At 45.9% G+C, this 24,657-nt stretch overlaps 3 protein-coding genes and 1 long non-coding RNA gene across 5 annotated transcripts in view; 1 reads left to right on the top strand and 3 right to left on the bottom strand.

Annotated features, from left to right (window-relative positions):
- LOC139052429 (uncharacterized) overlaps window positions 1–707 on the bottom strand; it is a 211,543-nt gene extending 210,836 nt beyond the window's left edge. The window contains exon 1 of the mRNA XM_070529524.1: window positions 629–707. Coding sequence (XP_070385625.1) covers window positions 629–707 — 79 coding nt within the window. The remainder of the gene's footprint in view (window positions 1–628) is intronic.
- A 7,556-nt stretch (window positions 708–8,263) lies between these two features.
- The window catches only part of LOC139052352 (uncharacterized), a 74,033-nt gene continuing 57,639 nt past the window's right edge, over window positions 8,264–24,657 (bottom strand). For both annotated transcript variants that reach the window (XM_070529437.1, XM_070529436.1), the window contains exons 2-4: window positions 18,144–18,404; window positions 9,104–9,201; window positions 8,264–8,563 (exon numbers count right to left, since the gene is read on the bottom strand). In XM_070529437.1, the coding sequence (XP_070385538.1) occupies window positions 9,142–9,201; window positions 18,144–18,404 (321 nt within the window). In that variant the 3' untranslated portion in view covers window positions 8,264–8,563; window positions 9,104–9,141. The remainder of the gene's footprint in view (window positions 8,564–9,103; window positions 9,202–18,143; window positions 18,405–24,657) is intronic.
- Window positions 19,090–21,725, top strand: LOC139052360 (putative nuclease HARBI1). Its single transcript, XM_070529453.1, has 3 exons — window positions 19,090–19,680; window positions 20,246–20,460; window positions 20,878–21,725. Exons 1-3 carry the CDS (start codon window positions 19,090–19,092, stop codon window positions 21,197–21,199), a joined length of 1,128 nt encoding a protein of 375 aa, XP_070385554.1. The 3' UTR covers window positions 21,200–21,725.
- LOC135913132 (uncharacterized) lies at window positions 21,874–23,221 on the bottom strand. Its single transcript, XR_011509865.1, has 2 exons — window positions 22,595–23,221; window positions 21,874–22,270 (listed from the first exon to the last, which is right to left on the bottom strand). It is a non-coding gene; the product is annotated as an uncharacterized lncRNA (long non-coding RNA).

Below are 24,657 nucleotides of genomic sequence, written 5' to 3'. Positions count from 1 at the left end.
CTAGCAAAATGGTTTCGGCCATTACAATTTTCGCAATACCTCCCTATTGCTGGGCATCTTGCCGCTTTTTTATGTTGTAAGCCACATTTCGGGCAGGTGGCAGTCTTTGCTTTTACAGCGTCAATGTTGATCTCTGGTTCAAAAGAAGTGCTGCCGCCCTGGCTGCCTCGGATTTCAGCGACCTGTTCTTTGCTCTGTTCTTTAGCACGGCAAATCTCAACCGTTCTTGCGTAGTTCGGATTTTCAGAAATAAGTCTCTGCTGCAGTTCTTTGTCTCTTATTCCAAGGATTATTCTACTGCGTAGAAGTCTATCTTCAATCTCGCCAAATTCACAGGGCGCAGCTAGAGTCTTCAGTTCTGTGAGCCATTCGTTAAATGACTCGCCCTCGCGCTGGTTCCTGGAACCGAACCGAAATTCGTTGTAGGTGATATTTATAACTGGTCTGTAATGTTCTTTGAACTTCTGCATTATTACTTTCCGATCATTCTTCTGCTCCTCGTTTTCAAACTTGAAGGTGCGGAAAACACGCCTTGCATCTTCACCGATAGTCATTAAAAATGTAGCGGTTTGAACATCCTGGGGCTGTAGACTCAGCCTTGTCGCTGTTGCAAAAAGTTCGAACTCACTTTTCCAGATGTTCCAGTTGTGGAAAATGTCGCCAGTAACGTCGAGCGGCTTGGGTGGTGGTAGCAGAGTCGAAGTCATCGTTGTGGCTTGTGGTTCTCGTTCCGGATGAGGCCTTGTCTCGTTCATGGGAATTAATACTGCTGTTCAGCTGGGATCATATGGCAAAACTTGCCGCACGGGCAGGAACAAACTGCCGTGCCCACTCCTGACACCATGTAAGCCAGACGAGTAGCAGGTAACAAAAAGCACTTTATTCCGAAACGCAGCCGGGTATATAAGGACCGCTGCGATAAGTAGGGGGCGTGTTGCACATGCGCACTGGTTGACTTCCAGACACGATATTGCGCGGCAGTACAATTATTATGGTGGTGGTGGTGGTGGTGGCTGTTGTTCTTGATGGAAGGGTCGACTTGAGTTTCAAAAAGAGGCTTGCGCTTAGTGTAGAAACTGATGTTGATTAAATTCTGCCACCACCTTGCGTGCCATTTGCACAAAAAAAATGGCGAAAGTCCTTGAAACTTCTTTTAAGAACCTTCGTAGACACGGAAATTCCGCGGCTTGTGCTATGGAGTACGTCACACGATGATCGATTGATTCATTGGTTGATTGATTTATTATTTCGCTCACTCAATCATTCGGTTATTGGGTTATTAGTCCCCAAAAGACAGTTATACTATGCGGGATGCCGTTGTCGGATCTTTGAGTTTATTTTAACCATGCGGAGTTCTCTACACAAACATAAACCCATGTGTGCATGATTTGTATCCTGCTCTCATTGGAATGGCTGCCGCTGACCTAACCCGCAACCTATATAACTATCTATTTGCATTTTCATACAAGTGCAAGTCTACTAGCGCATAAGGTTCACATGCAGTGCAATCTACTCACGGCCTTTTGAACAAGGGAAATGTGATCTTACATTTGTTGCAATATTTCAGATAAACACGGTTATTAAGTGCAGTGCTACAACCAGTAAGGTCAAGTATGCACGGTATAGTATGCGAATACTGATCAACACTGGTGTAACGAAAGAATGGTCCTTCAGACTCGGAAAATGTAGAACAGTTTACAGGCAGGTGCTCGAACGTTAAGAACGACTGAACAAAATGAGTGTACTGCAGTGTTATATGTGCACTGTGTGTGTTTACGCTGAACTGCAACACCTGTTTCAGTTCTGTGTTCAGTTCTTAAAAATAATGGGGCATAATGACAACACATGCGTAGTCGCAGATGTCAGAATTTCTATGAAAGCCTCCTATAATGTTTTCTTAGCAATTTAGGTACTCATTATTGTTGGTTAGTGCTGATGCCATGTGATTGCAAGAAATCCTTATACTAGCACGAGCGTAGGACAATTTCTTGCCACAATCTATCATGGGGTACATTGCTGGTTCACAAACTGTTGTCTTGAAGTTTTGAAGTAAGCAGCAGGAGAACAGTATAAAAAGAGCAAATTTCTTGCTCCTTGTGATAACTATTTCGGTGCTGGTGTTATTGGCTGATAAAAAATATTCTCTTAAACTGTAATTACTACTTCTTTAATGATTATCAGGGACATTTGATAATTGTGTAGTATCACAGTGGCATGAAATCAAGGGCATGAAAACAACTCATCTGTTTGGGAATGAACTTGGCATAAGAAAGATGCTGACCTCAGTCAAAGTGAAAATTTTACAGTGGTCGTTGCATTCCTTGTGCTCTTGTAGTGACGTGCCTGGTAAGTATTCAACCTTCCAGGATCGTAAATCTGCTGAGTAGAGCCAATAGCACCTGCGAAGCTAAAACAAGCCTGAACATTCAATGTGGACATGGCAGGTACAGTAGCGTTTCCCCAGGCGGCTACTAGCCGTGAGTGGAGGGACCTGAAGTATCAGCTGGTACAGCTGGTATGGTACCACCTGGCCTGTAGAAGTCTAGCAAAAGATGGCAGCTTACAAAAGAGGGCTACTAGCCCCACTCTTAGCTAGATCAAGCTGAACGGGAGACTTATACTAGCTAGTTGCGTGCTTCCTGGGGCGGGTTTGTACTTACTTAAGAAAGAGTAAAACAATGAGTGCTCCTTGCCTGAGATGAATACATACGCGCACATGGCATGAAAGAACCTACTGTGAACGCGTTGGATTACGCACACCACAGCTAACGCCAATGCTAGTAGTGGTGAACCAAAACTATTGCTCGCTTCAGCCTATCCTCAAACAAAGATCAATCAAGTTTCTGGACAATCCATGCGATGGAGAATTGCTTGAGAATCACCCCTGCGGTCCTGCACCTTCCACATGACGATGAAGGCGCCTAATGACGAGGCTAATTTCCAGTAAGTAGAGAGCAACGACGCTAACGTGCAGCGAATTTATTTTAATTGGGTACGTGCGGCAAAGAAATAATCTATGCGCTTGTGAAGCAGTACATTTATTACGTGTTCTTAGGATAAACTAGTATTTTCTGTGCCGTGTGAAGCGACTACGTATACTTTCCGTAAATTTTCTGTGGTTTACAAGTTATTAGAATATCATTAATTAAGTTGATGCCGTAATAGTTGATAAAGGTGCGAAATTTTTAATAAAATAGTTGCTTTTAGAACGTTACAGCTTAGGAGTAAACTAGAGGTGTGAGCATCGCAACCTACGCCAGCGGCTTCTCGCTACGCCTTTTCTTGCAATTTAACTACATTGTTATGCTCCTTTTGCATACTGGTACCACATAGAAAGGAAAGTAACGTAGGTGAGAGTCGAAAAGAGACCGCATAAATAGAGCGGGCTAGACCTACTAAGGCGAGCAGCAGCTGTGCGGCAAAACCCGTAAGTCTTCTACAGTTTTCATGTGCAAGTAATTATAAACATACAAATTTATTTCCTACATTACACGGTAAAACACGGTAAATACACGGTAAATAAATGTCTGCGCTTAGGGTATGACAAGAGTTTAATTTGTTTGAAAGCGTATACAGAAAACACCTTTTTCGCTGTAATAGGCATACCTGTGAACAGGTCCCAAGAAATGTGTGTGTGTGTGTGTGTGTGTGTGTGTGTGTGTGTGTGTGTGTGTGTGTGTGTGTGTGTGTGTGTGTGTACACGGTAAATAAATGTCTGCGCTTAGGGTATGACAAGAGTTTAATTTGTTTGAAAGCGTATACAGAAAACACCTTTTTCGCTGTAATAGGCATACCTGTGAACAGGTCCCAAGAAATGTGTGTGTGTGTGCGTGTGTGTGTGTGTGTGTGTGTGTGTGTGTGTGTGTGTGTGTGTGTGTGTGTGTGTGTGTGTGTGTGTGTGTGTGTGTGTGTGTGTGTGTGTGTGTGTGTGTGTGTGTGTGTGTGTGTGTGTGTGTGTGTGTGTGTGTGTGTGTGTGTGTGTGTGTGTGTGTGTGTGTGTGTGTGTGGACAGATATATTTTGGTGGTATTGTTGTATAGGCATCTTGACTCGAAAGTTCGTATCGTCATGCGTTACAACAACCTATTTTTTCCCCTAAACATAGACTGGTAGGATGAGGACCGGCAGTTTCATGGAAAGAGGCGGCTCGCTGCTGCCGAGGCGACAGATTGTTTTCTCACAGCGCTCACTGCACAGCAGTTCCTCCGATTGATTCCCCAGAAAACTATCGGCCGATATCATTGACAAGTATTTGCTGCAAAATGCTTGAACATATCATTGCATCTCACATATATCATCATCTGGAATCAAATAATTTTTTCTTTATTAACCAACATGGGTTTAGGAAAGGTTTGTCATGTGAGACGCAGTTACTAGAATTCACTACAGACTTGCATTTTAACATGGACCATAATCTTCAAACAGATTGCTTTTTTCTCGACTTCTCCAAAGCCTTCGACCGTGTGGCTCACTGTCGTTTAATTTCCAAGTTATCCGTGCTCAAATTAGACTGCTTAACGCTCTCCTGGATTCGTAACTTCCTCACAAATCGTCAGCAATTTACAGTCGTTAATAATTTTACGTCACCCCTTGCATATGTCAGTTCCGGTGTACCGCAGGGTAGCGTACTAGGACCCTTGCTTTTTCTTATTTACATCAATGATCTGCCCAATAACATCTCATCTGCATGCGTGTTTTCGCCGATGATTGTATAATATATCGACCAATTCGCAGCCTTGATGACCATCGCATTCTTCAAGAGGACCTTCATCTCGTTACCAAATGGTGTGAAGACTGGCAAATGAAACTTAACTCATCTAAATGCCAACTAATTACATTCACGCGAAAATCAACAACTCATAGGTTTTCCTATTATATCAACTCAAATATAGCATCTCAGGCATCAGCATATAAATATCTAGGCGTAAATCTTACACCGAGCCTTTCCTGGGCCTTTCACATTGCAACCATATGCGCAAACGCTTCCAAATCTCTTGGGTATATTCGCCGCAACTTGCGTAATTGCCCGTCTAACATCCGTAAATTAGCATTCGTATCATTTGTACGCCCTCAGCTCGAATTCGCGTCCCCTATATGGTCTCCCTACCATGAATACCCTAATCCACATGTTAGAAGCCATCCAAAACCGAGCTAGTCCATTTATTTCCCGAAATTACAGCTACCAGTCAAGCATTACTCAAATAAAACTCGACCTTTCACTTCAATCACTGAGTAGCCGACGTGACATAGCACTCCTGTCCTTGCTCCATAGATATGTTCACCAAATCAAGCCACCAAACTTGCCACTGGAACGCGCGTCTTGCACATCACGACGACTTTATAATGATTTAAGCCTCACTCGCATTTATGGCAACACTAACGCATTTAACTTCTCGGCTTTACCACGAGCAATTCGGTTATGGAATTCGCTTCCTAATAGCACTGTCGCTCAAATGAGCAATGATAAATTCAGACAACTACTGAACCTACAGTCTTCATCATAACAAATATATTCATCTGTACATATGTCATGTCATATAATACGTGACTTTCTTGTTATTGTGGTTTCAATTTTGTTTGCTTTATGTACTCGCGCTATGTACGTTATTTCGCGCAAGTGTTACATTGCCTTTTATGTTAGAGTCAATTGCCCTTTTCATTCCTTTCCCGATAACTCTTTGTATTGATTTAGCGTTTTTTTTAACACTGTTTGGAAGCATGTGATCATTACAAACATTTTTAGCTCTCACATTTTTTAGCGCTCATATATATGTTTTCTCTTGTCATTTGTTCAATGACGCCCCCCTTATTCAATGCTCCCCTTGGGGCCTGTAAGGTACTTTGAAATAAATAAATAAATATGCACTTGGGTGTGAGATGATTGGGACTTCGTCAGTTTGTTGACATGTCCGTGTTATGTGGTGTAATGTGGGCTTCTCCTTGTACCATGAACCTGTGTCCTTATATAGTGTGGGACGCATTTTACTTAGCACGTTACAGTTAGGGTACGACCCTGTTTGTAGTTGTCTCCATGCGACAGCTTCTTCCCTGCTAAGGGACTTGAGCGGCGGCCGGTACCGCTTCCTACTGCCTCTGTAACTGTAACCAGCCATGTCTAGTGCAGCCTGCACGACGGACAGCAGAGGCCAGTGGAGCCCTGGAGCGAGGGCAGCCGATCATTGCGATAAAGGACGGACGAAGCAGCGGGTGAAGACCTCCGGGGAAGGCACTAAGAGGAAGAGACCCCTGAAGAATTCGTTCCAGTGGCAGAACACAATTACTAGAGCTCAATAAGGTTTTCACTCACTCACTCACTCACTCACTCACTCACTCACTCACTCACTCACTCACTCACTCACTCACTCACTCACTCCGCAGCAGAAAGGGAGGCGAGTTTGAATAGAAGGTTATTGACGTGATGCTCCTACACTAGATGCCAGTATAGCGTAACCAGTTCCTTACTTCACATTTACGCTTGGCTCTTACTAACGATTTCCGAGTAAACTGGGACAAACGTTACACTAGTGTACGGTATCTGATTCATTTTATGGGTAAAGAATTAAGACCTCAAGGAGCGTGAAGAAATATTTCGTCACTATCATAGATTCAAGTGAGAAGAAAATGACTTACCATTAACTGCGAACGATGCAGTCTCAAGACAGACGACGCATCCCTCGAAGCAGGCGCTGTTGATGCCGACGGACGCCGGGAAACCCGCACAGCAAGCGTCGGCCGCCTTTGTTTTCGCTTTGAAGCGATCGCAACTTAAAAATAGCAGCCGCGTGCGATGCGGCGCACAGCAATGTTATGAGCCTCGATAAACAGCCGCCCTTCTCGGAATGCCACGAGCGCACTCAAGCCATCGGTTTCGACGGTTATGCATGGTGGCGCCACTGTATTTATTTCGGCATAGTGGCTACTCATCTTTTGCAAAAATGATCCGTGACAAGTGTGTTCCTCGCAAAACAAATCCGCCACCCACCCCTCGATCCCCCCCCCCCCAAAAAAAAGAAAGAAAGGAAACACAAACGCATCTGTGAACATTGTCCCGTGACCACAGACTTGTACGCACCTGACAGAAGATGGGTCGTAGACAGGTCGCGTCGGCTCAGTGGTATACCGCACCTCAGCGGTGAAACCGCTGAACGTGATATCACGGGTTTGGCTAGCGACGGCGGTAGCCGTATTCCGAAAGGGGCGCAATTCAAGAACGATGGTGTGCCGAGCAATGCACGCAAGTGAACGAACCACAAGCGATCAGAAGATAATACGGAGCCCCTCACTGCATATGGCATGTCTCTCTTAGTGGTAGAGTTCTGGCTTTCCAATGCAAGCGCCAGAAGAGTAACTTTAGATTATGTGGTTTTAAGAGCCAAAACCACGATCTGATTATGAGACACGCCGTATAGCGAGGGACTCCGGAAATTTGGACCATCCGCGGTTCTTAACGTGCACCTAAATCTAAGTACACGGGTGCAGCCGTCGTGACCGGGATTCGATCCCGCGACCTCGTGCTTAGCAGCTCCACACCATAGCTACTAAGCAACCACGGCGGGTCATGTAAGTGTAATTTTCAAACGCACTTCCTATAATTTGCCGGACGACCCTACTCTGGCCACCGAGGAGTTGGGGGCAAGTAAGGATGCAACGAAGAAGTTTGAAAAAAGAAAAGAAACAGGATGTCAGCACAATAACATCGGCAATGAATTGATGGTAGTGCCGATAACCCAACAGTGCTTTAGAACGATGTACAGTGCCGGTGGAATGAAAGCGATGCTGGCATATCCGAAGAAACGCTTTCTAGACCTATTCTACGATGTCACTGCTACATACACAAGTTCTATTCTGGACCATCGATGCGTATTCAAGTTAAGGAACAGCGATTGTTGTGTACAGCTTGCGGAATGGTGTAGGACAATATAATTCCCTTCATAGTCTGCAAACCGAGCCGAGAGAGCGATGACCACATAATGAAACGCGATTAGTGAGAACGCAAAGGTGTAGGGTTGCATCAAAGAGTGCACATGGATCATTTAACACACTGACATTAAAGAATGGCACAGAATGTACATATTAAAAAAAATGTTTGCTACATTAAACTCTAGCGGCTCTTAGAAGCTACCACGAAACGCACCGTAATCACTTCAGTAGTTGCACTCCCTTATTGCGACTGTTGATAGTCAGGATGTAGGACAGGACAAACTTCGTCACAGCTTGAAAAAACTTCCCATAACTACAGCGTTTAAGCATAGACGCAACGTGAGTAGACCGTCAAAACCACATTTATTGAATTATTAAAGATGCACAAGAACAAAAATTGACGGATTATGAATCAAGAACGTTAACATGAACGTCCTGGCCAGGCGCGCGTACTCTTTCTAGAGGAAGAGCAGCCCACGTGACCCCGTTCGGCAACACGGGATCGCTGGAGGTGCAACAGCTGCAGTGAGCGATGCACCCGGCGACGTGCGCGCTGCTCGTGGCGCTGCTGCTGCGTGCGATTCTCCGGCATCGAGCAGCCACCGCAGCGTCGCCGAAGGCCAGCACGCCGGCAGGTCGGGACACTGCGAGGGTCAAGTATTAACCAACCGTCCCCGTGGGTCTCACATATAGTAAAAAAAAAATGTGTAGGAAGAAGTGTTCGTTGGATCAAAATCTCGCTCGAGGACGGCGACGAGTGTCGAAGTGCACAGGTCAATTGCTAAGAAATTGGGCCGAGCAAGGTCACCGATTTTTCCGCATGCAGGTAACCGGACATGCGCGCACGGTCGTTAACGAGCAACATGCCGTTCTATCAGTTCACGACGATTCTCCCTTGTCTTGTGACTCTTGCTGCCTCATGTCTTCCTGTCCGGCAGAATCTGTGGCTCACAAGCAGTTTCTCCAAACCCTTACCGCGGCCTATGATATAGCAAGCGTTGCAAAAGGATATGGACCAGCTTGCAACATTTTCCATCTAGTTTTACAAAGATTAATGACAAAATAGCATTTAATACTGCTTAAACACTCAGGGGCCAAACAATGGATAAGTGATTTCTAACGCTTCATTCGCAGTATATATATAGAACGCTGCTAATAGCCGATGTGCACATGCCGTACATTACCTGCTCAAAGACGCCAGTTGCACTGCTGCGTGCGATTCTCAGGCGTCGAGCAGCCTCCGCAGACTCGCCGAAGTACAGCGTGGCCACAGGTCCTGGCACTGTGACAGCACAAAACAAGAGGACCTTTGTCACCTTTGCGTGGCACTTGCATTGTGTGAAAAATCCAGTAAGGCGGCTCGCGCTCACTCGAAGCGCTGTACAGAAGCGGGTATGACAGTATAAGTTTCCGGGTAGTCAGGCCACGGCAAGCTAATAGTTCCTAGCGAAATATTAAATTTTGGACGGGAAAATTAGGCAGAAATACCGTTTATTTACAGTAAGTAGCTCGTCGCACTTATAGGTAAGAATTCGCTATGAACTCTCGGTTATTCTTACTCTGGTTCGCTAAAATAGTGCAGCCCTTACAGCTGCTATATACCAAAACGTCTTGTTTATTAAGGGTGTCATTTCGTTTCCATACAATATTTAGATTGGCGCATGAAATAAGAAACGTAAACAAGAGCAACGTGAAAAGTGCCTCAACTGAGATTTTTTCTTTCGCGTGCCTTACATGGAAAATCATTCAGCTGATGTCACATGCGGTCGTCCAGGCACAATAGCACGACCGAAGAAGTGCATGCTGTTGAAAGAACGGCCATACCTGAACACAATGAGGTGGCTACACTAGCAGCTACCCCTACGTTGTACAGTTTCCCCGATACTGAAAATATTGACTAGAGCGTACATTTGCTGTGCTCGTATAATGAAATGTGGTTTACAAAGCGCATATATATATATATATATATATATATATATATATATATATATATATATATATATATATATATATATATATATGGTAGACAAATATAATAATTTACGTAGAGAAATTGAAAAGGATACACCATAGAACAGAGACCCGTGGCATACTTCTTTCTGTATACTTAGTGCTGAGGAAATGAAGTCTTTCATTACAACACATTGCCGTCTGTTAGAAAGGTACAGAGCAATTATATCGAAAGATTTGTCTGTAAGCATGCTCTTGGGAAGTTTCTCTACAAGAAAGTCATAACAAACCGTGTCAGTTGATTTTAATCCAAGAATATTACGACTGCGATTCAATTATTCTGGAATGCTGTTTTCATTATCTGGTTGGGAACAAAGTCCGTCGTAGAAATTGGCCTGCATTGTCAGAAGTCATGCTGGTGAATAGTGCTGATGTTATGCCTAATTCCAAAGGTTTTTGTATATTTACAGAATATCTCCTCCAAAATGTGATTGAATTTATCCCCTTTGATGCAAGTGAGCGCGACGATGGCTTAGAGAGCAGAGGGACAACGGGTGCGGTCGTAAGCGCCATCTCGGAGGATCGCGTGGAACCAGCAGGACGTGCCCAACAGCAGAGCCGCCAGCGCTATCGTTCACCGCGCGTGTAGGCGGAGCGGGCTGCAAATTCAGTAAGGGACGCTTGGTTCGGAACACCACTTCCACCGTGCCTTCCTCCCGCTAGCAGAACATGTTCAGGGCATGCCTATCTTTGTCATCATTCTTATCTTGCTGCACGCAGTTCATCCCGTAAGTGCGTGATCCACGCCACTGCAGGTCACTTCTGAATCCTTGTGTTACAAAACTAGCCGACCGCACAAGGCCATCACTCTCTGGGCTGGAAGGGCTTCTTTTATCTAGTGGCTATTCTTAACTAGTAACACGCTTCACGGGAGTAAGTTTTTCACTGCTTCGCAGTTGCCCAAGGCTGATGACAAGGGTGAAGAATGCGCCAGCGATTACGAAGGATGGTTGCCAATGTTGCAGTAGACAGGCTGATGGCAGCTTATAATAAGTCCAAGCTTACTGATAATTTTTTGCAGGTAAACCAGACCCGCATGCTTCTAATTAACAATCACTGTCACATCTTCGTACTGTTCGCAACAATTTTGAGGCGCCTTCTCTTTCTCTCGCGAGGAATGCAAGGGGCGACGCTCACGGGCGGCAGTTAGGCAGCGCGTGCGTTCCATTGGAGATCGCTTTTGCTCTGTTGCGACCAGCGAGGCTGCAGACGAACCTGACTGCGAGCTACAGGTACCAAGCCGTGCAATATGAACCGGACCATCTCGCAACAATTCCCTTCGTGTTTTGCGCGACTGCCTTGCTAAGAGTCTTCCAACGCTACTAAAATACTCTCTCATATTGAACGATGGTTTAATGTGTTAGCCTTTCATTTAGTGTAGGAAAGTTCAGTGTGTTACAAAGACTGCCGTTGAAAACGACAAGAAAGATGAAGGCAGCACTGGTGAACGACCGAGGATGTCAGTGAGCATCAGTGACACACATCCTATTTTTTTTTTCCTGGGTTTCCGCTTCCAGGCGCACGCTGGAGCAGGATTCACGTGAAGGACCACATTGTGCGGACGAGCATTAGGTGAGTTAGTGTTGCCCAATCGCTGCGCACACAAGGACCAAGCAGATAAGCTGCTGACGGAGGAGTTCGTTGCGGCTCAGTCACGTGATGCTCGCTCGCGGGATTTGCTCCGTTCTGTGAATCCAGCTTGAGGCGCTCGAGAAGAGAGGTAGTCTATTAAACAAAGATGTCACCGTGTCGATGGTCGTGGACAGATTCATCTTATGGTCCCTACGTGCACCAGTGATGAATAGCGGCAGTGTAGCTGCCCTGGTGGACAACCTGGATAGCTTGAAAAGGGTTGTTTGCCGCGTCTGTTGCTAGGGCGACATACTATGGCACACAGTGCGTAAACGTGACTGAACTAAGGAGGACAAACTACAGTGGCCATGGAGAGTTGATTCCCGTATATTTGTGGCCAAATTCTCCGGCGTGTATGATTCCGAGAACCAGAAGTGGAACCAAGTATCGGTCCCTTTTGCCACAGTGCGCCATAATCCGAGGCACAAACGGCACTGCTTTCCTTCCTATAATATTCCGTAGGATGTGGAGTCTGAGGATGCCTAGAGGGAGGAACAAAGTGTTGGGAAGTGGGTGTTATGAGATAAAGTAGGAGTAGCAGCCAGCCCTACAGGAAAGCTACAGTTTTGACGCTGTCAGCCTTCTCACGTGAACACATTCCGGCAGACGCGCAGACAGTGGTGTTTCAACAGCTGATGGCGTTGAGTGTCCGGCGTGTATGGGCGACACATTTAGCCGCACTTAGCCAGACAGGCGAGTCGCTCGGATCGTTTCGCAGAGTTGGCTGCTCGAAGGCAAGTAGGCGATGCGGGACAGTGCGTTAGACGAGAAAATTTCGCGTTTGGTGACCTCTGGGCTGATGCCGCTGTAAATGAGGACTATGTGAACCTGGTCAAGCATAATGCCGACGTAGATGATGCAAAACTTGTGAAGCGGCTTCTAAAACACTTACGAAACTTGGAACGTGATAAGCGATGCGGCCACTCGCCGTGGTTGCTCAGTGGCTATGGTGTTAGGCTGCTGAGCACGAGGTCGCGGGATTGAATCCCGGCTGCGGCGGCCGCATTTCGATGGGGGCGAAATGCGAAAACACCCGTGTGCTTAGATTTAGGTGCATGTTAAAGAACCCCAGGTGGTCGAAATTTCCGGAGTCCTCCACTACGGCGTGCCTCATAATCAGAAAGTGGTTTTGGCACGTAAAACCCCATAATTTAAGCGATGCGGCCAGTAGGAACGCGTGTCCCGAATGGTGTCATTATTATATCTCAGGGATCCCGTGATGCAGCGAGCACGCCTTTACATGTTTTCCGTTTAGGGATGCGGTGACGATGAAGCAACCACTGTGGGACGAGCTGAACCGTTTAAGAAAGAATGGAATTGTTGGCCCTCGTTTTTTCCGTGGAATTTATTAGTGAGTCCCACAAGTCACCAAAAACTGGCCACCGTACAATAATTAAGTAATCTGGTCCTACGTGCCAAAACCATGATCTGGTAATAAGGAAGACTGCATCGGGGGACTCCGGATTATATATGACCACCTGCGGGGTTCTTTACCGTATGCCCGATACATGGTCATCATCATCATCATCATGATCAGCCTGTTTTATGTCCACTGCAGGACGAAGGCCTCTCCCATGCGGTTTCCAATTTCGCCTGTCCTGCGCCAACTGATTGCAACTTGCGCCCGCGAATTTCCTAATTTCATCGCTCCATCTAGTCTACTGCCGTCCTCGACTGCGTTTCCCTTCTCTTGGTACCCATTCTGTAATCCTAATGGTCCAACGGTTATCTAACTGGCGCATTACATGGCCTGCCCAGCTTCATTTTTTTCTCTTGATGTCAATCAGAATATTCTTTATACCCGTTTGCTCTCTAATCCAAACCGCTATCTTTCTGTCTCTTAACGTTATGCCTTGCAATCTTCGTTCCTTCGCTGTTTGCGCGGTCCTTAACTTGTTCTCTAGCTTCTTTGTCAGTCTCCAAGTCTCGGGCCCATATGTCAGCACCGGTAAAATGCACGGATTATACACCTTCCTTTTCGATGATAATGGTAAGCTTCCAGTCAAGATCTGACAATGTCAGCCGCATGCGATCCAAACCATCATTATTCTTCTATGAATTTGCTTATCATGATCATTGTTCCCTGTGATTAACTGACCTAGGTAAACGTACCCTTCACAGACTCTACGGGCTCACTGGCGATCCTGAACTCTTGTTCCTTTGCCCGGCTATTAATCATTATCTTTGTTCTTCTGCATATTAATCTTCAACCCCACTCTTACATTCTCTCTGTTAAGGTCCTCAATCATTTGTTGTAATTCGTCTGCATGGTTGCTGACTTGAAAAATGTCGATGCATGGTACACGGGTGTTTTTGCATTTTGCCTGATCGAAATGCGGTCGCTGCCACTGAGATTTTATACTGGCCAACCCCCTTCTCAGTTAACAACTCATCTCACCATACGTCAGCATGTATCTCCGTATAGACAAGTGTGATTAATGCTGAGCTGGCACACAATTTTCTAAAGTAGGAACATGTTAGATGCGTTTCTTTCAAACTATTTTTTTTAATAGATTAACGCAGCATGTTGGGTTGCTAAGCTCGAGGTCGCGAGATCGAAGCCCAGCCCCGGCGGCCGCTTTGACGAAATGAGAAAACACCCGTGCACTTAGATTTAGTTGCACGTTAAGGAACCCCAGATGGTCCGAATTTACTGAGTCCATAATCATAATCATACCATGCTTTCGGCATGTAAAACCCGACCATATTTTTCATTAGGGCAGCAGTGTTGTCTATTTTGTGTAATTCAAGTATACATACACACCCATAGACACAAAAAGCAGCCTAAATAAAAATAATTGTTATGCGAATAAAACAATGAAAATTACCTCTTCAGGCCTCAACATTTATGGGAATTTTTTCGCGTAAGCCGGACCAAGGGTAGAAATTAGGTTTTTAGTAAAATGTATGAAGCCAGGGTCTTAATTAACACACAGGCTACACGCACCAATTGAAGATTTGTGTTACAACTGGGCTACAGTAAAGCGCGCGCGCGCAATGTTGGTGTTCGTTTGAAAGCATGTTGCTTTGTTTGAAAGTTGTTGTTTGAAAGCACATGCTGCTAAAAGGCGATAAGGCAGTTCTTGATGCGAAAGCATCAAATAGCCCATTGAGCGAAAAAGCCGGCGTCTGTAGCAGGGAACGGCACGTAAATTCCCACTGGCTGCAACGCCACGTCACGTTCGCGACTCTACGGAAACGAGCGGTCGAAAGGGAAAGGGCATCGCCGCTATGCAGGTCACCCTCGCTCTCGCAAACGTGTGTTATCAGCGCGTTCCCAGGCCACGCAAGCTCTCGCCTGCGTTCTACCTTCGCCTAGGTATACGCAAAAAAATTTAAAAAATAACAATAAATCTGCAGGAAAGATATTGGTGGTATTGCGTTTACAACGTACGAACCCACGTTCAGAAGCCGCGTTTGCTACCCACTCAGCTAAAACAGCGCTTCGTATGCCTCTCCACTGTGCTTTATAAGATCATGATTGCCAAGCCCGGCGTGACGCATGCAATTACACCAAAATCCCCGCGACTACCTCCGGAGCGTCCCCATTAGATTTCATGGCAGGCGGACAAGGTAGCATTACGTCACTTATCGAAGTACACCGGCCTTGCGCTACCTAGGAGGCGATGCCGAAGCGTCTTAACGCACGTGTCTTAACGCCCGCGAAGTGCCCATAACTCGAAGGACGCATTTATGGTTCCGCATTCTGAACTCGTAATAAGTGTCCTGTTTTTTTTTTTCGTTGATGATTTGAACGCAAAGGCAGTCCAAGATCCTCCTAATGCTCGTCGACCAATAAGCTGCGATGGCTTCAGCATAGCTCACTTTGACTATACTTGCCTTAGAAGAACATCACATATGGGACATTATTTATTTATTTATTTATTTATTTATTTATTTATTTATTTATTTGTTTATTTATTTATATGAGGGGAGGGTCTTGTTTTGTATAATTCGCTAAACTAATGCGCTCAGCTATCTCGCTCACAGTCCAAATACGTCTTGATCATGTGGAGATAGGGAGTTTTCGAGGAAGTTGCTATTCCCTATTCTTAAGAGAATAAATGTGAAATTATTGCTTATAATGCATTGCGTAGAGAATACTCACAGGGAACTTCCCTTGGAATTTACACTTACAGAACCGACAAAATAAAACTCCCGCAACGTATTCGTAAGATGCGTGTACGCCATCATTTCACTTTAGGCTGTAATTACCGCAAACACAAATGATTTGGGTGCCGCGACGAACACATCATAAAATTGGAAGGAAAAGTTCGGCTACTACATTTTGCCAGACTGTACAACTGAGTCTTTGTTTTATTTAATTCTGGCATTTTGCGAGACAAATCTACCATATTATTATGAGGCACGCCGTAGTGAGCGTGCTGGTGAGCGCCGTAGTGAGTGTGGCACAGGCTTAGGATTTTTTTTTTTCGGCATTGGCATGACTTCTTCATTTCAGTGCTGGCAGATACCATTATCTCGGCGTAAATTTGAGAAGCTAATCGATATTCATAAAGTCGATACCTATCGATTTCTGAACAGGCAGCAAAGCAGCCTGCACCGGAGCCCCGAAGTGGCCGTATGATGTCGAACGCGCAACCAACGCCAGTACCGACGGTTGTTATTTACAGACGCGGGTTGACCTGGTTTCCGCGTGAACCGTGTAAAAATGTGTTTTGTTTGTCTTAACAGTATTTTGTTGCTCATGTTGGTCATCAGTCGATCAGAGGAGCTCAGAGACGGAATGAATCAATTCTGGGTTTTTACGAGCCAAAGCCTCGATTTGATTATGAGGCACGCCGTAGTGGAAGACACCACAGATTAATTTTGACCACTCGGCGATAGACTCACAGGCGGGACAGCAAGCGCGAACACATACCAGAAGACGCGGCCGCCATTTTGGCTTGGCCATTTTTCACATAACGACGCCAAAATCGGGCTATTTTCTCGCGTATGTGAAAACTCGACTGGGCAAACTAATGAATACAGCAAAATATCATTTGCTTACTGCTGAATGTTACCCACTATTCCTATTTATCTGCAGTAAATTAACAAGACAATGTGTTCCTTCGAGCAAAAGAAAACGTCAATAGAACTGCGGGACTTCTTCCTGCAGCGGTGCAAAAGTCGCGATTTGGTTCCGTAGCCTTCACTTTCGCGCCAAAAATAGTTGACCAGGAAGATAGCTGCTAGTACTATCCAATTTTTCCTATCGTGCAGAACAGCGATCACTGCATGGACGAAATATATGTAAAGAAGGCGTTACATGATTGACTGGATGCACAGGCCTCTGTTCGATTGAACGTTTCTTTGCAAAACGGGGAGAACGATTTATACAAAAATGAACTAGAAGAAAGGGGCTTAACCGAGAGGCCCGATTTTTATTAGTCCTATGACAAGAAACAAAACAAACACTGACACCGAGGGCAACATAGGGGAAAAAACTTGTGCTTATTAAGTGAAATAAAGAAACCAGAAATTAATGGAAATGAAAGTGGATGAAACAACAACTTGCGCAGGTGGGGAACGATCCCACAACCTTCGCATTTCGCGTGCGATGCTCTACCAATAAGGCTACCGTTGCGCCGTTTCCCCATCCACTTTCTAGGGTATTTATGTTTGCTAGTAGAACCTTAGGAGTTTTGGCCAGCGCCACCACTCACAGGCCTTGGCGGCGGATGTGGAACCTCCTTTATGCCGCAGGCGTCACGAGAGCGTTATCTTTTTTTTTTTTGTTTTCGGGTGAAGGCATCCGGTCAATGAACCCACACATGCTACCTGAAGGCAACAATGTTGTCGGATTCGACACCCTCGTTACGTAATAAACAAGAAGAAAGGGGCTTAAACAACGGGCGCGATTTTTATTAGTCTTATCATAAAAAGCCAACAAACACTGACACCAACGATAACGCAGGAGAAATTACTTGTGATTAATAAGTGAAGTAAAGAAACAAAAACTTAATGAAAATGAAAGTGGATGAAAGAAACAACTTGCCACAGGTGGGGAACGACCCCACAACCTTCGTATTCGCGTGCGATACTCTACCAATGGAGCTACCGTATATGCCGTTCCCCATTCATTTTCTGGGAGTGTTTCCCCATCCACTTTCGGATGTGCAACATCCTTTCTACCGCAGGCGTCACGAGAACGTGATCTTTTCGGGTGAAGGCAACCGGCCAATAAATCCATACATGTTACCTGAAGGCATGAATGCGATGCCTTACAGCGATTTAGGGCCCTCTCGTGATTGGAGCAGGAAAAATACTGCCCCAACCGAACGCGCTAATTGCTGCCATCGGAATAGCCACGTGATGGCGTTTCTGTCGGATCTCACTCGCGCTTTCAGGTTGATGGTATACAGCACCGCCTCCTCACGCTCTCAGCTGGAGCACGGCGCTCTGAACAGAACAGCCGAATGCAAACTGCACCGCGATAGCGCTCTAAAGAGACCACACCATTGTACCACCAAATTCAATATAAAAATATCACGTGATGCACTGTAGGATCCGCGTCAATCAAATCACTTTGACGGCCGCACAGCTATTAACACTCATGGCGAATAAAGAAACAGAACTTGCCATCACTCGGCAGGAACGCAGCCTTTCGTGCCGAAGCCGGAAGAACGGTAGGATGCTGGAGTTGCCAGCTGCTGCTGCTGCTGATCCCAGAGTGTAGCCGGACCTGGCGTCATGGTTGCACTCGCTCTGGCAGACGTCCCAAGGAGACCTGCAGCAGTCCTCGTGGTGCCCAGGCAGCCGGAGAAAAATCTGTTCGGTCGATGCCCGCTGCCTGGCCCCGCCAGCACGACGTCGGCTTGTATATTTGGTCAGTTTGCGCAACTGCAGAAAGAAACAGTCATTTACAGAAAATCATGTTGTCCTTGTTCTAAATGATTCAGTTTGCTGCCAGAAGTTGCGTGCCGGAACTACAATGCGGTGACGAGTCGCACAACTCTGGCATTAATTGTAACTTCGAGGGTTCTTTACCGTGCATCGAATGTATCTTGCACGAGCGTTTTTCCATTCCGCCCGTCAAGGGTCGAACCCATGACCTCGAGCTCTGGAGAGCGACAGCATAGCCACTGGGCTACGATTACTGCCTATTACCTCGTCATCTACCGTATTTACTCGATTCTAAGCACCCCCTTTTTCTCATGATTGCGATGCCCAAAGTGAGAGGGGTGGGGGGGTGCTTAGATTCGAAAAATCTGGAATGACCCCCCCCTCCCCCTTTTCACTGCGACATCACGACGGTACGGGTGCGAGAAATAACATTTTATTTTGCAAACATCCAAAAGAAAAATCGGTGCAGACAGTGAGCCCACCGCTTGTGTCGGATGCTTACCCCCGTATTCAGAAATGCGCCTTGACTCGAACTTGACTTGCGGCCGCCTCAAGTCGGCGCCAACGCGCATCATAAACCTCCCTTGACTTGAAGCGCCTCCTCGCGGCGGACTTCACTTGATCAAGTACGCGACAACTTCAAGACAGGGCCAGCGCTACCTTGAAGTGGGCTTGAGGAGCCATGGCGGCTTATAGGAGCGACGTTGCTAGAAGAATCAGCGCGTACGAATTTGCGTTGAGAGCATGTGATGTCGTCTTCGCTGATGCATTTTACATGCAAACTGTGCCACGGCCACGGATGCGCGACAGATTGAACCCGATGGAGGTGTACGACGACGAGGAGGTTATCACGCGCTATCGCTTCACGAAGCAAACAGTTCGCGAGCTGCTCGCCTTTGTGCCACTTGAAGCGAGCGGCGACAACCGAGGATTGCCGCTGACACCCATGCAGCAGCTGCTTGTGGCACTGAGATTTTACGGTGCCGGAACCTTTCAAATTGTGAGCGGCGATTTGGTCAGTGTGTCCCAGCCCACGGTGTGCCGCACGGTGAAACGAGTGACGCGCCTTCTTGCAAGGCACCTGTTCCGAGCAGTCGTCCGCTTCCCGGATGCCTCACAGCTGTCAGGTGTGATGCGAGATTTCTACGAGATCGCCCACTTCCCCGGGGTGACGGGCTGCATCGACGGCACACATGTGCGCATAAAGAGTCCCGGAGGCGATGACGCAGAAGTCTACCGCAACCGCAAAGGAGTGTTTTCTATTAACGTTCAGGTAAGCCCTTTCTCACCATGTGTAGGGATCGTACGTAAGCGATTAGTTTTGCAGAAACGTAGAAGCAGCGGTAAAAGCCATATTACAATTCTCGCATGCTATTTTCGGTTACGCGCGTCATATTCATTCACACACTATATTTGACGGAGACGGTACGAGTGCCGCTTTTTTTAATCGTTTATTTAGTTGGATGTGTGGTCTCATCTGTAGCGCTGCGGCAAGGACGAGCTTCGCTTGCTGATCACGAAGCAACTGATATGATGTGCGCGCGCACATAGTTTTATTTCACAACGTAAGAAATGGGCTATCACACTTCTGTCCATCGTGACCACTACAAGCTGTGCAACAAATTCCGTATTTACATGTGCCGTGGCAAAAACAGGGCGGCAAATTGTGGGCTGCATGAAATGTTTAGTTAGTTGAAAATTTCTGCGAGATAGCCTTCAGTTGTTTTCAGATTTTTATCTTCCGTTTTGCTGGGAAGTAAAATGTACTTACAGTTGTTGCAACGCAACATGCCGTTCCTGCACTCATACTCTCGTTTTATTTTTTATTTTTTTTGCAGGCGGTTGCCGGACCAATGCTGCAATTCTTCAACGTTGTAGCGAGCTGGCCGGGGTCTGCCCATGACAGTCGCATATTCGACAATTCTAGAGTACGAGTTCTGTACGAACAGCACCGTGTGCCTGGTCTGCTGCTTGGGGACATGGGCTATGCCTGCTCTCCTTTCTTGATGACCCCCCTTGCTGAGCCAGGTCCAGTCAACTCACCAGAAGGCAGGCAAGTAATGCCTAATCCTTTCAGGGGTGTACATGATAGGTAACACCTCTTTCCATAATAACATACTTTGTTTTTGTAAAGCTATGCAATACACCTGAGGTGTATTAAAGCGAGTAGCTGTAATGCATAAGCAACATGTACCTCTGTTGTTTGTTGCTGCACCAAGAGCACACAGATGGTGTCGCCTATATAGTGCGAGATTGTTACAGTACTGTTCAATATAATTGTCGGTAATGAAATATGACTGGGCAGCACCAATGCAAATCTAGGAAGGTGCTACATCGTTTGCAGGAAACGGAATGTATTTGTAACCATTCAATGTAGATCTGTGCTAACTACACAGAATAAAAGCTTTGGAACAATATAATATACAGTGTGTATTCAAAAACTAATTGCATTGTATTGTCATTCTATCAGGTACAACAAGGCACATATCAAGACCCGCAACTCCATAGAAAGGGCCTTTGGAGTGTGGAAAATGCGCTTTCCATGTTTGGACATGAAGCTGCAGCACAAGCCTCGTAATGCAGCTCGCATAATAACGGCTTGCGCTGCCCTGCACAACGTGGCCCTCCTACGAAGAGAACCCGAGCCACTCGGTCTCCATGTTCCCACCAGCCGATGCAGACGTACAGGAAGAAATACTTGCCAAGAGCACCTGCCAAGTGTTAATGGTGTGGGGGACAATCTACCTGGCATGCGTGCACGGCAGCTTCTTATACAGAGAAGTTTCTCCTAATATTGTTGTTTGAAATCCACCTCAGTGTTTCTGAATAATAGGGGTGTGTGAACAGTGAATTTTGAGACTGAATCGAATGGAAATCATGCAGAATCAAATCGACTAGTTTTGGAATAATGAAGAGGCATTAGCAGCATTAATATAAAACAATGCTCACATCCTAGTATAGTCAGAAAGGTTCTGTCATTACATAGCACATTAGGAAGTGTTTATTAAAAGCACAAACAGAGCATCAGGAGCAGACCATTAGTTTCTTTGTATGTGCAGAACTCTTTAGAGTGTGCGAATGGTCACTGTATAGCCTGTAATGTATGGCTACCGAAGCGACGTAGCCTGTTCCACTACGCGAGTTCTCATGTTTTATGTCTATACTATGCCCGAGGGGTAAAAACTTACGGTGCTTTTGCTCCAATTTTGTTTAATTGGGCGCAGTTGATGTTTTGAAATATTCAAAAGGTTTCGAATATTCACACACCCCTATTTGATTCTGCACGATTTCCATTCGATTCAGTCTGAAAATTCACTGTTCACACACCCCTATTATTCAGAAACACTGAGGTAATGGGTTCAGGGTTCTTCTTTGTGTCATGTGGCGTCTGTATGGCACTACAGACAGACGAAATGTAAAACGACCATGTGTGTTAAAAACTCAGTTACTGATTAGACACGCAGCCTCAGGGTGTCATGCAGCTTTTATTTAGAGCATTCAATTTTGCAAGCTCAACTTGCTTTTGAAGATTCAATATTTCTATTTTCAGCTTATGCTCTTCATTTTTTTTTTCATGTTGTCTGCATGCTCTTCTTGCATGAGATGCATTCTCAACTTGTGCTCCTCCCTGAGCAAAGCAATCCTGACTTCATTTTCAGAAGCCAAAGTTTTCTCCAGGAGTGCCATCCTGCTTCTGGGTGGCCTCTGGCTTGTAGCTTCTCTGGCTAGTTCTGGCTCATTCTCCTTGTTTGAGTCAAACTCTGGCGCAGCTGCACTGTCATCCACAATGGGTGAACTTGTGGCGTTCAAGTCATTAACCATTGATTGGTCGTTTTGCAGATGACCAGGGCTCCTGTGCTCCTCTGAAATGATAATTAGTTCAAAATTATACTCATTATGCAGCACACTTTGCATCACTGAATGTAAATGCCACAACAAATTGCTTTCGACATATTCAGCTGAGGGTTTTAAAAAAGCCTAAATGCCTTCTAAAGACATATGTAGCTTCTCTGCACTGTACAACCAACAGGCTGAAGGTACCAATTGCACAGACACGTATACAGCATCAAAGCCTCAGAAAACACGATAAACTGGGAAGTGGTTCCTCCCACATTGCTCACAGCAGATTGCCTTCAAGTTTCATGCCACAAAAACTTTGCAATGTGTTTCATGAAATAGTACTATACCATAATAGTCATAAGTTGCTTCCACTTCTCCTGTCATCATGGGCTGCAGTAGCCGAACAACAGGCTCACTGACTACTGGGGGGAGGTAGACTGCGCCATCCGAGTCTTCTTCATTCGGTATTCTGGTGGCCATGTGGCCTGCCACAGCCCCAACCAACGCCGACAGTGGTGTCATGCCTGCTACAGCAGGTCCTCCTCCTAAAGAAATGCGCAACAGTTGTAACATTCTATGAAGTACATTTATAAAGTGCTTTGATTGGGCCCGTACACAATGCACATTGAATAAAAATGTTCAACATATTTGATTTCAAGCAGGTTGCTGAAACTGCTGTGACCCACTTTTTTACTCACATCCTTTCCAGTATTGCATGCAAGGTATATTACATTATTACATTGTGCCACATTTCATGTTCTCTAATATTTGTATAAATGTGTTAATATTTTCCTAGTACATGTATTTTTGTTACCCGCACTGACTTTCAGCGTATGTTTAGAAGACCATGTGGTATTGCATAAAATGTCACTGCTGTATTGTGGATGCAATACACAATGCTCATTGAGGCTGTTCTGAGTCTCACCGGAAAAGGGTGCAGCAAACTTCTATGCACCTACAAACAAGTAGGCAGGCTGTTATAGTAATAGGGTATTTCAGGAGTTACAAAATGTGAGTCCGCGCGGCTCTGCAGTCCGGCTGTGCGGCAAGATCGCGCCGCGGACGCCGTTGCTCCTCGGGACTCCGACGGCTCCGGCTCGATGACAGAGCGAGCAAGCGTGCTTGGCGGTCTTGGCTACGCGCTCTTACTAACAAATAGGGGGGTGCTTAGATTCGCATGCGAACTTTTTTTCCAAATTCTTTCATGAAGGTAGAGGGGGGTACTTAGAATCGGGGGGTGCTTAGAATCGCGAAAATACGGTGTATTTGTTGCTACTTTTATTCACTCAATTAAAAATGTAGCATCGTGGTCACTGAGCAGACAAAATATCTGTACCAAAGATGGGTACATACACTGCACACAGAGGCAATATGATTATACGTTTCTTGAAGTTTAATCTCTGTAAAACCGTGTAAATGACTTATAGATACGTAATGACCATTATGTATACGAAGACACCAACTTTAAGATTAAAATTAATAAACAAGCACATGAGCAACGGTTCCATTTTTACTGATGATTATTGTGAAGAGGTTTTCTATCCCAATAGTTAAAGGTCAGAAAGTCAGCATATGACGCCTGTTACTCAATATAAATATATCCCGTGACGGCACTGCGCTATCTGCGCCTATCAAATCATCTAGATGGCAGGGCAGCTACATACACCTATGGCCTATGCATAAACATAACTTGCCAGGGCTCCGCAGGAGCGCAGCCTTTCGTGCCGAAGCCGGAAGCACGGTAGGATGCTGGAGTTGCCAGGTGCTGCTGCTGCGGGTTCCAGAGTGCAGCCGGACCTGGCATCAAGGTGGCACTTGCGCTGGAAGACGTTCCGAGGAGACCTGCTGCGGTCCTTGTGCCGCCCAGGCAGCCGGAGCGAACACTGGTCGGTCGAAGCCCGCTGCGTAGCCCCGCCAGCGTGACGTCGGGTGCAGAGTGACCCTGGACCGCTAACGACATCAGTGCGCCGTTGGCGTCTTTCGTGAGCGTGCCTTTGCATCCGGGAACGCGTGTAGGACATCAGAGTGGCTGAAGGGGCCATCGTCTCCGAGATGCTCGCTCGGCTGGCTGGTTGCTCTCGTGAAGGGTCTCGTGCAGCGTCGAACAAAGGAGGGCGCTTCGTCTTTTACGCGCACGTGATCCTCGCACGCACGCGACGGGCATCACTAGTAATATGATTTTTAATACGAAAATGTAATGTATTTATTGTCACGAACATCCGCGCAGAGGTACGATAGTTGTATACACACTTGTGGAAACGTGGCACTTTCATGGACTCAATTGTTATATGGAGGCCGGCTTTTCGGAACGAGTTCATAGTTTTACATTTACGCGCCACCCCAGAAGGAACTATATTTGACAAATGCGGTCCTTTCTTCGACAATCATAGTGGCATATCTTGTCATACAA

Source organism: Dermacentor albipictus, unplaced genomic scaffold, assembly GCF_038994185.2.
Source record: "Dermacentor albipictus isolate Rhodes 1998 colony unplaced genomic scaffold, USDA_Dalb.pri_finalv2 scaffold_22, whole genome shotgun sequence".
Taxonomy (NCBI): domain Eukaryota; kingdom Metazoa; phylum Arthropoda; class Arachnida; order Ixodida; family Ixodidae; genus Dermacentor; species Dermacentor albipictus.
This window is presented reverse-complemented; position numbering and strand designations above follow the sequence as displayed.

What these genes read in the sequence shown, in the direction of transcription:
- LOC139052360 (XM_070529453.1), top strand. Translation starts at nt 19,090, where the DNA reads ATGGCGGCTTATAGGAGCGACGTTGCTAGAAGAATCAGCGCGTACGAA. An exon ending in TGTTTTCTATTAACGTTCAG is followed by an intron (nt 19,681 to 20,245) that starts GTAAGCCCTTTC and finishes TTTTTTTTGCAG; the next exon opens with GCGGTTGCCGGACCAATGCT. An exon ending in GTCAACTCACCAGAAGGCAG is followed by an intron (nt 20,461 to 20,877) that starts GCAAGTAATGCC and finishes TCATTCTATCAG; the next exon opens with GTACAACAAGGCACATATCA.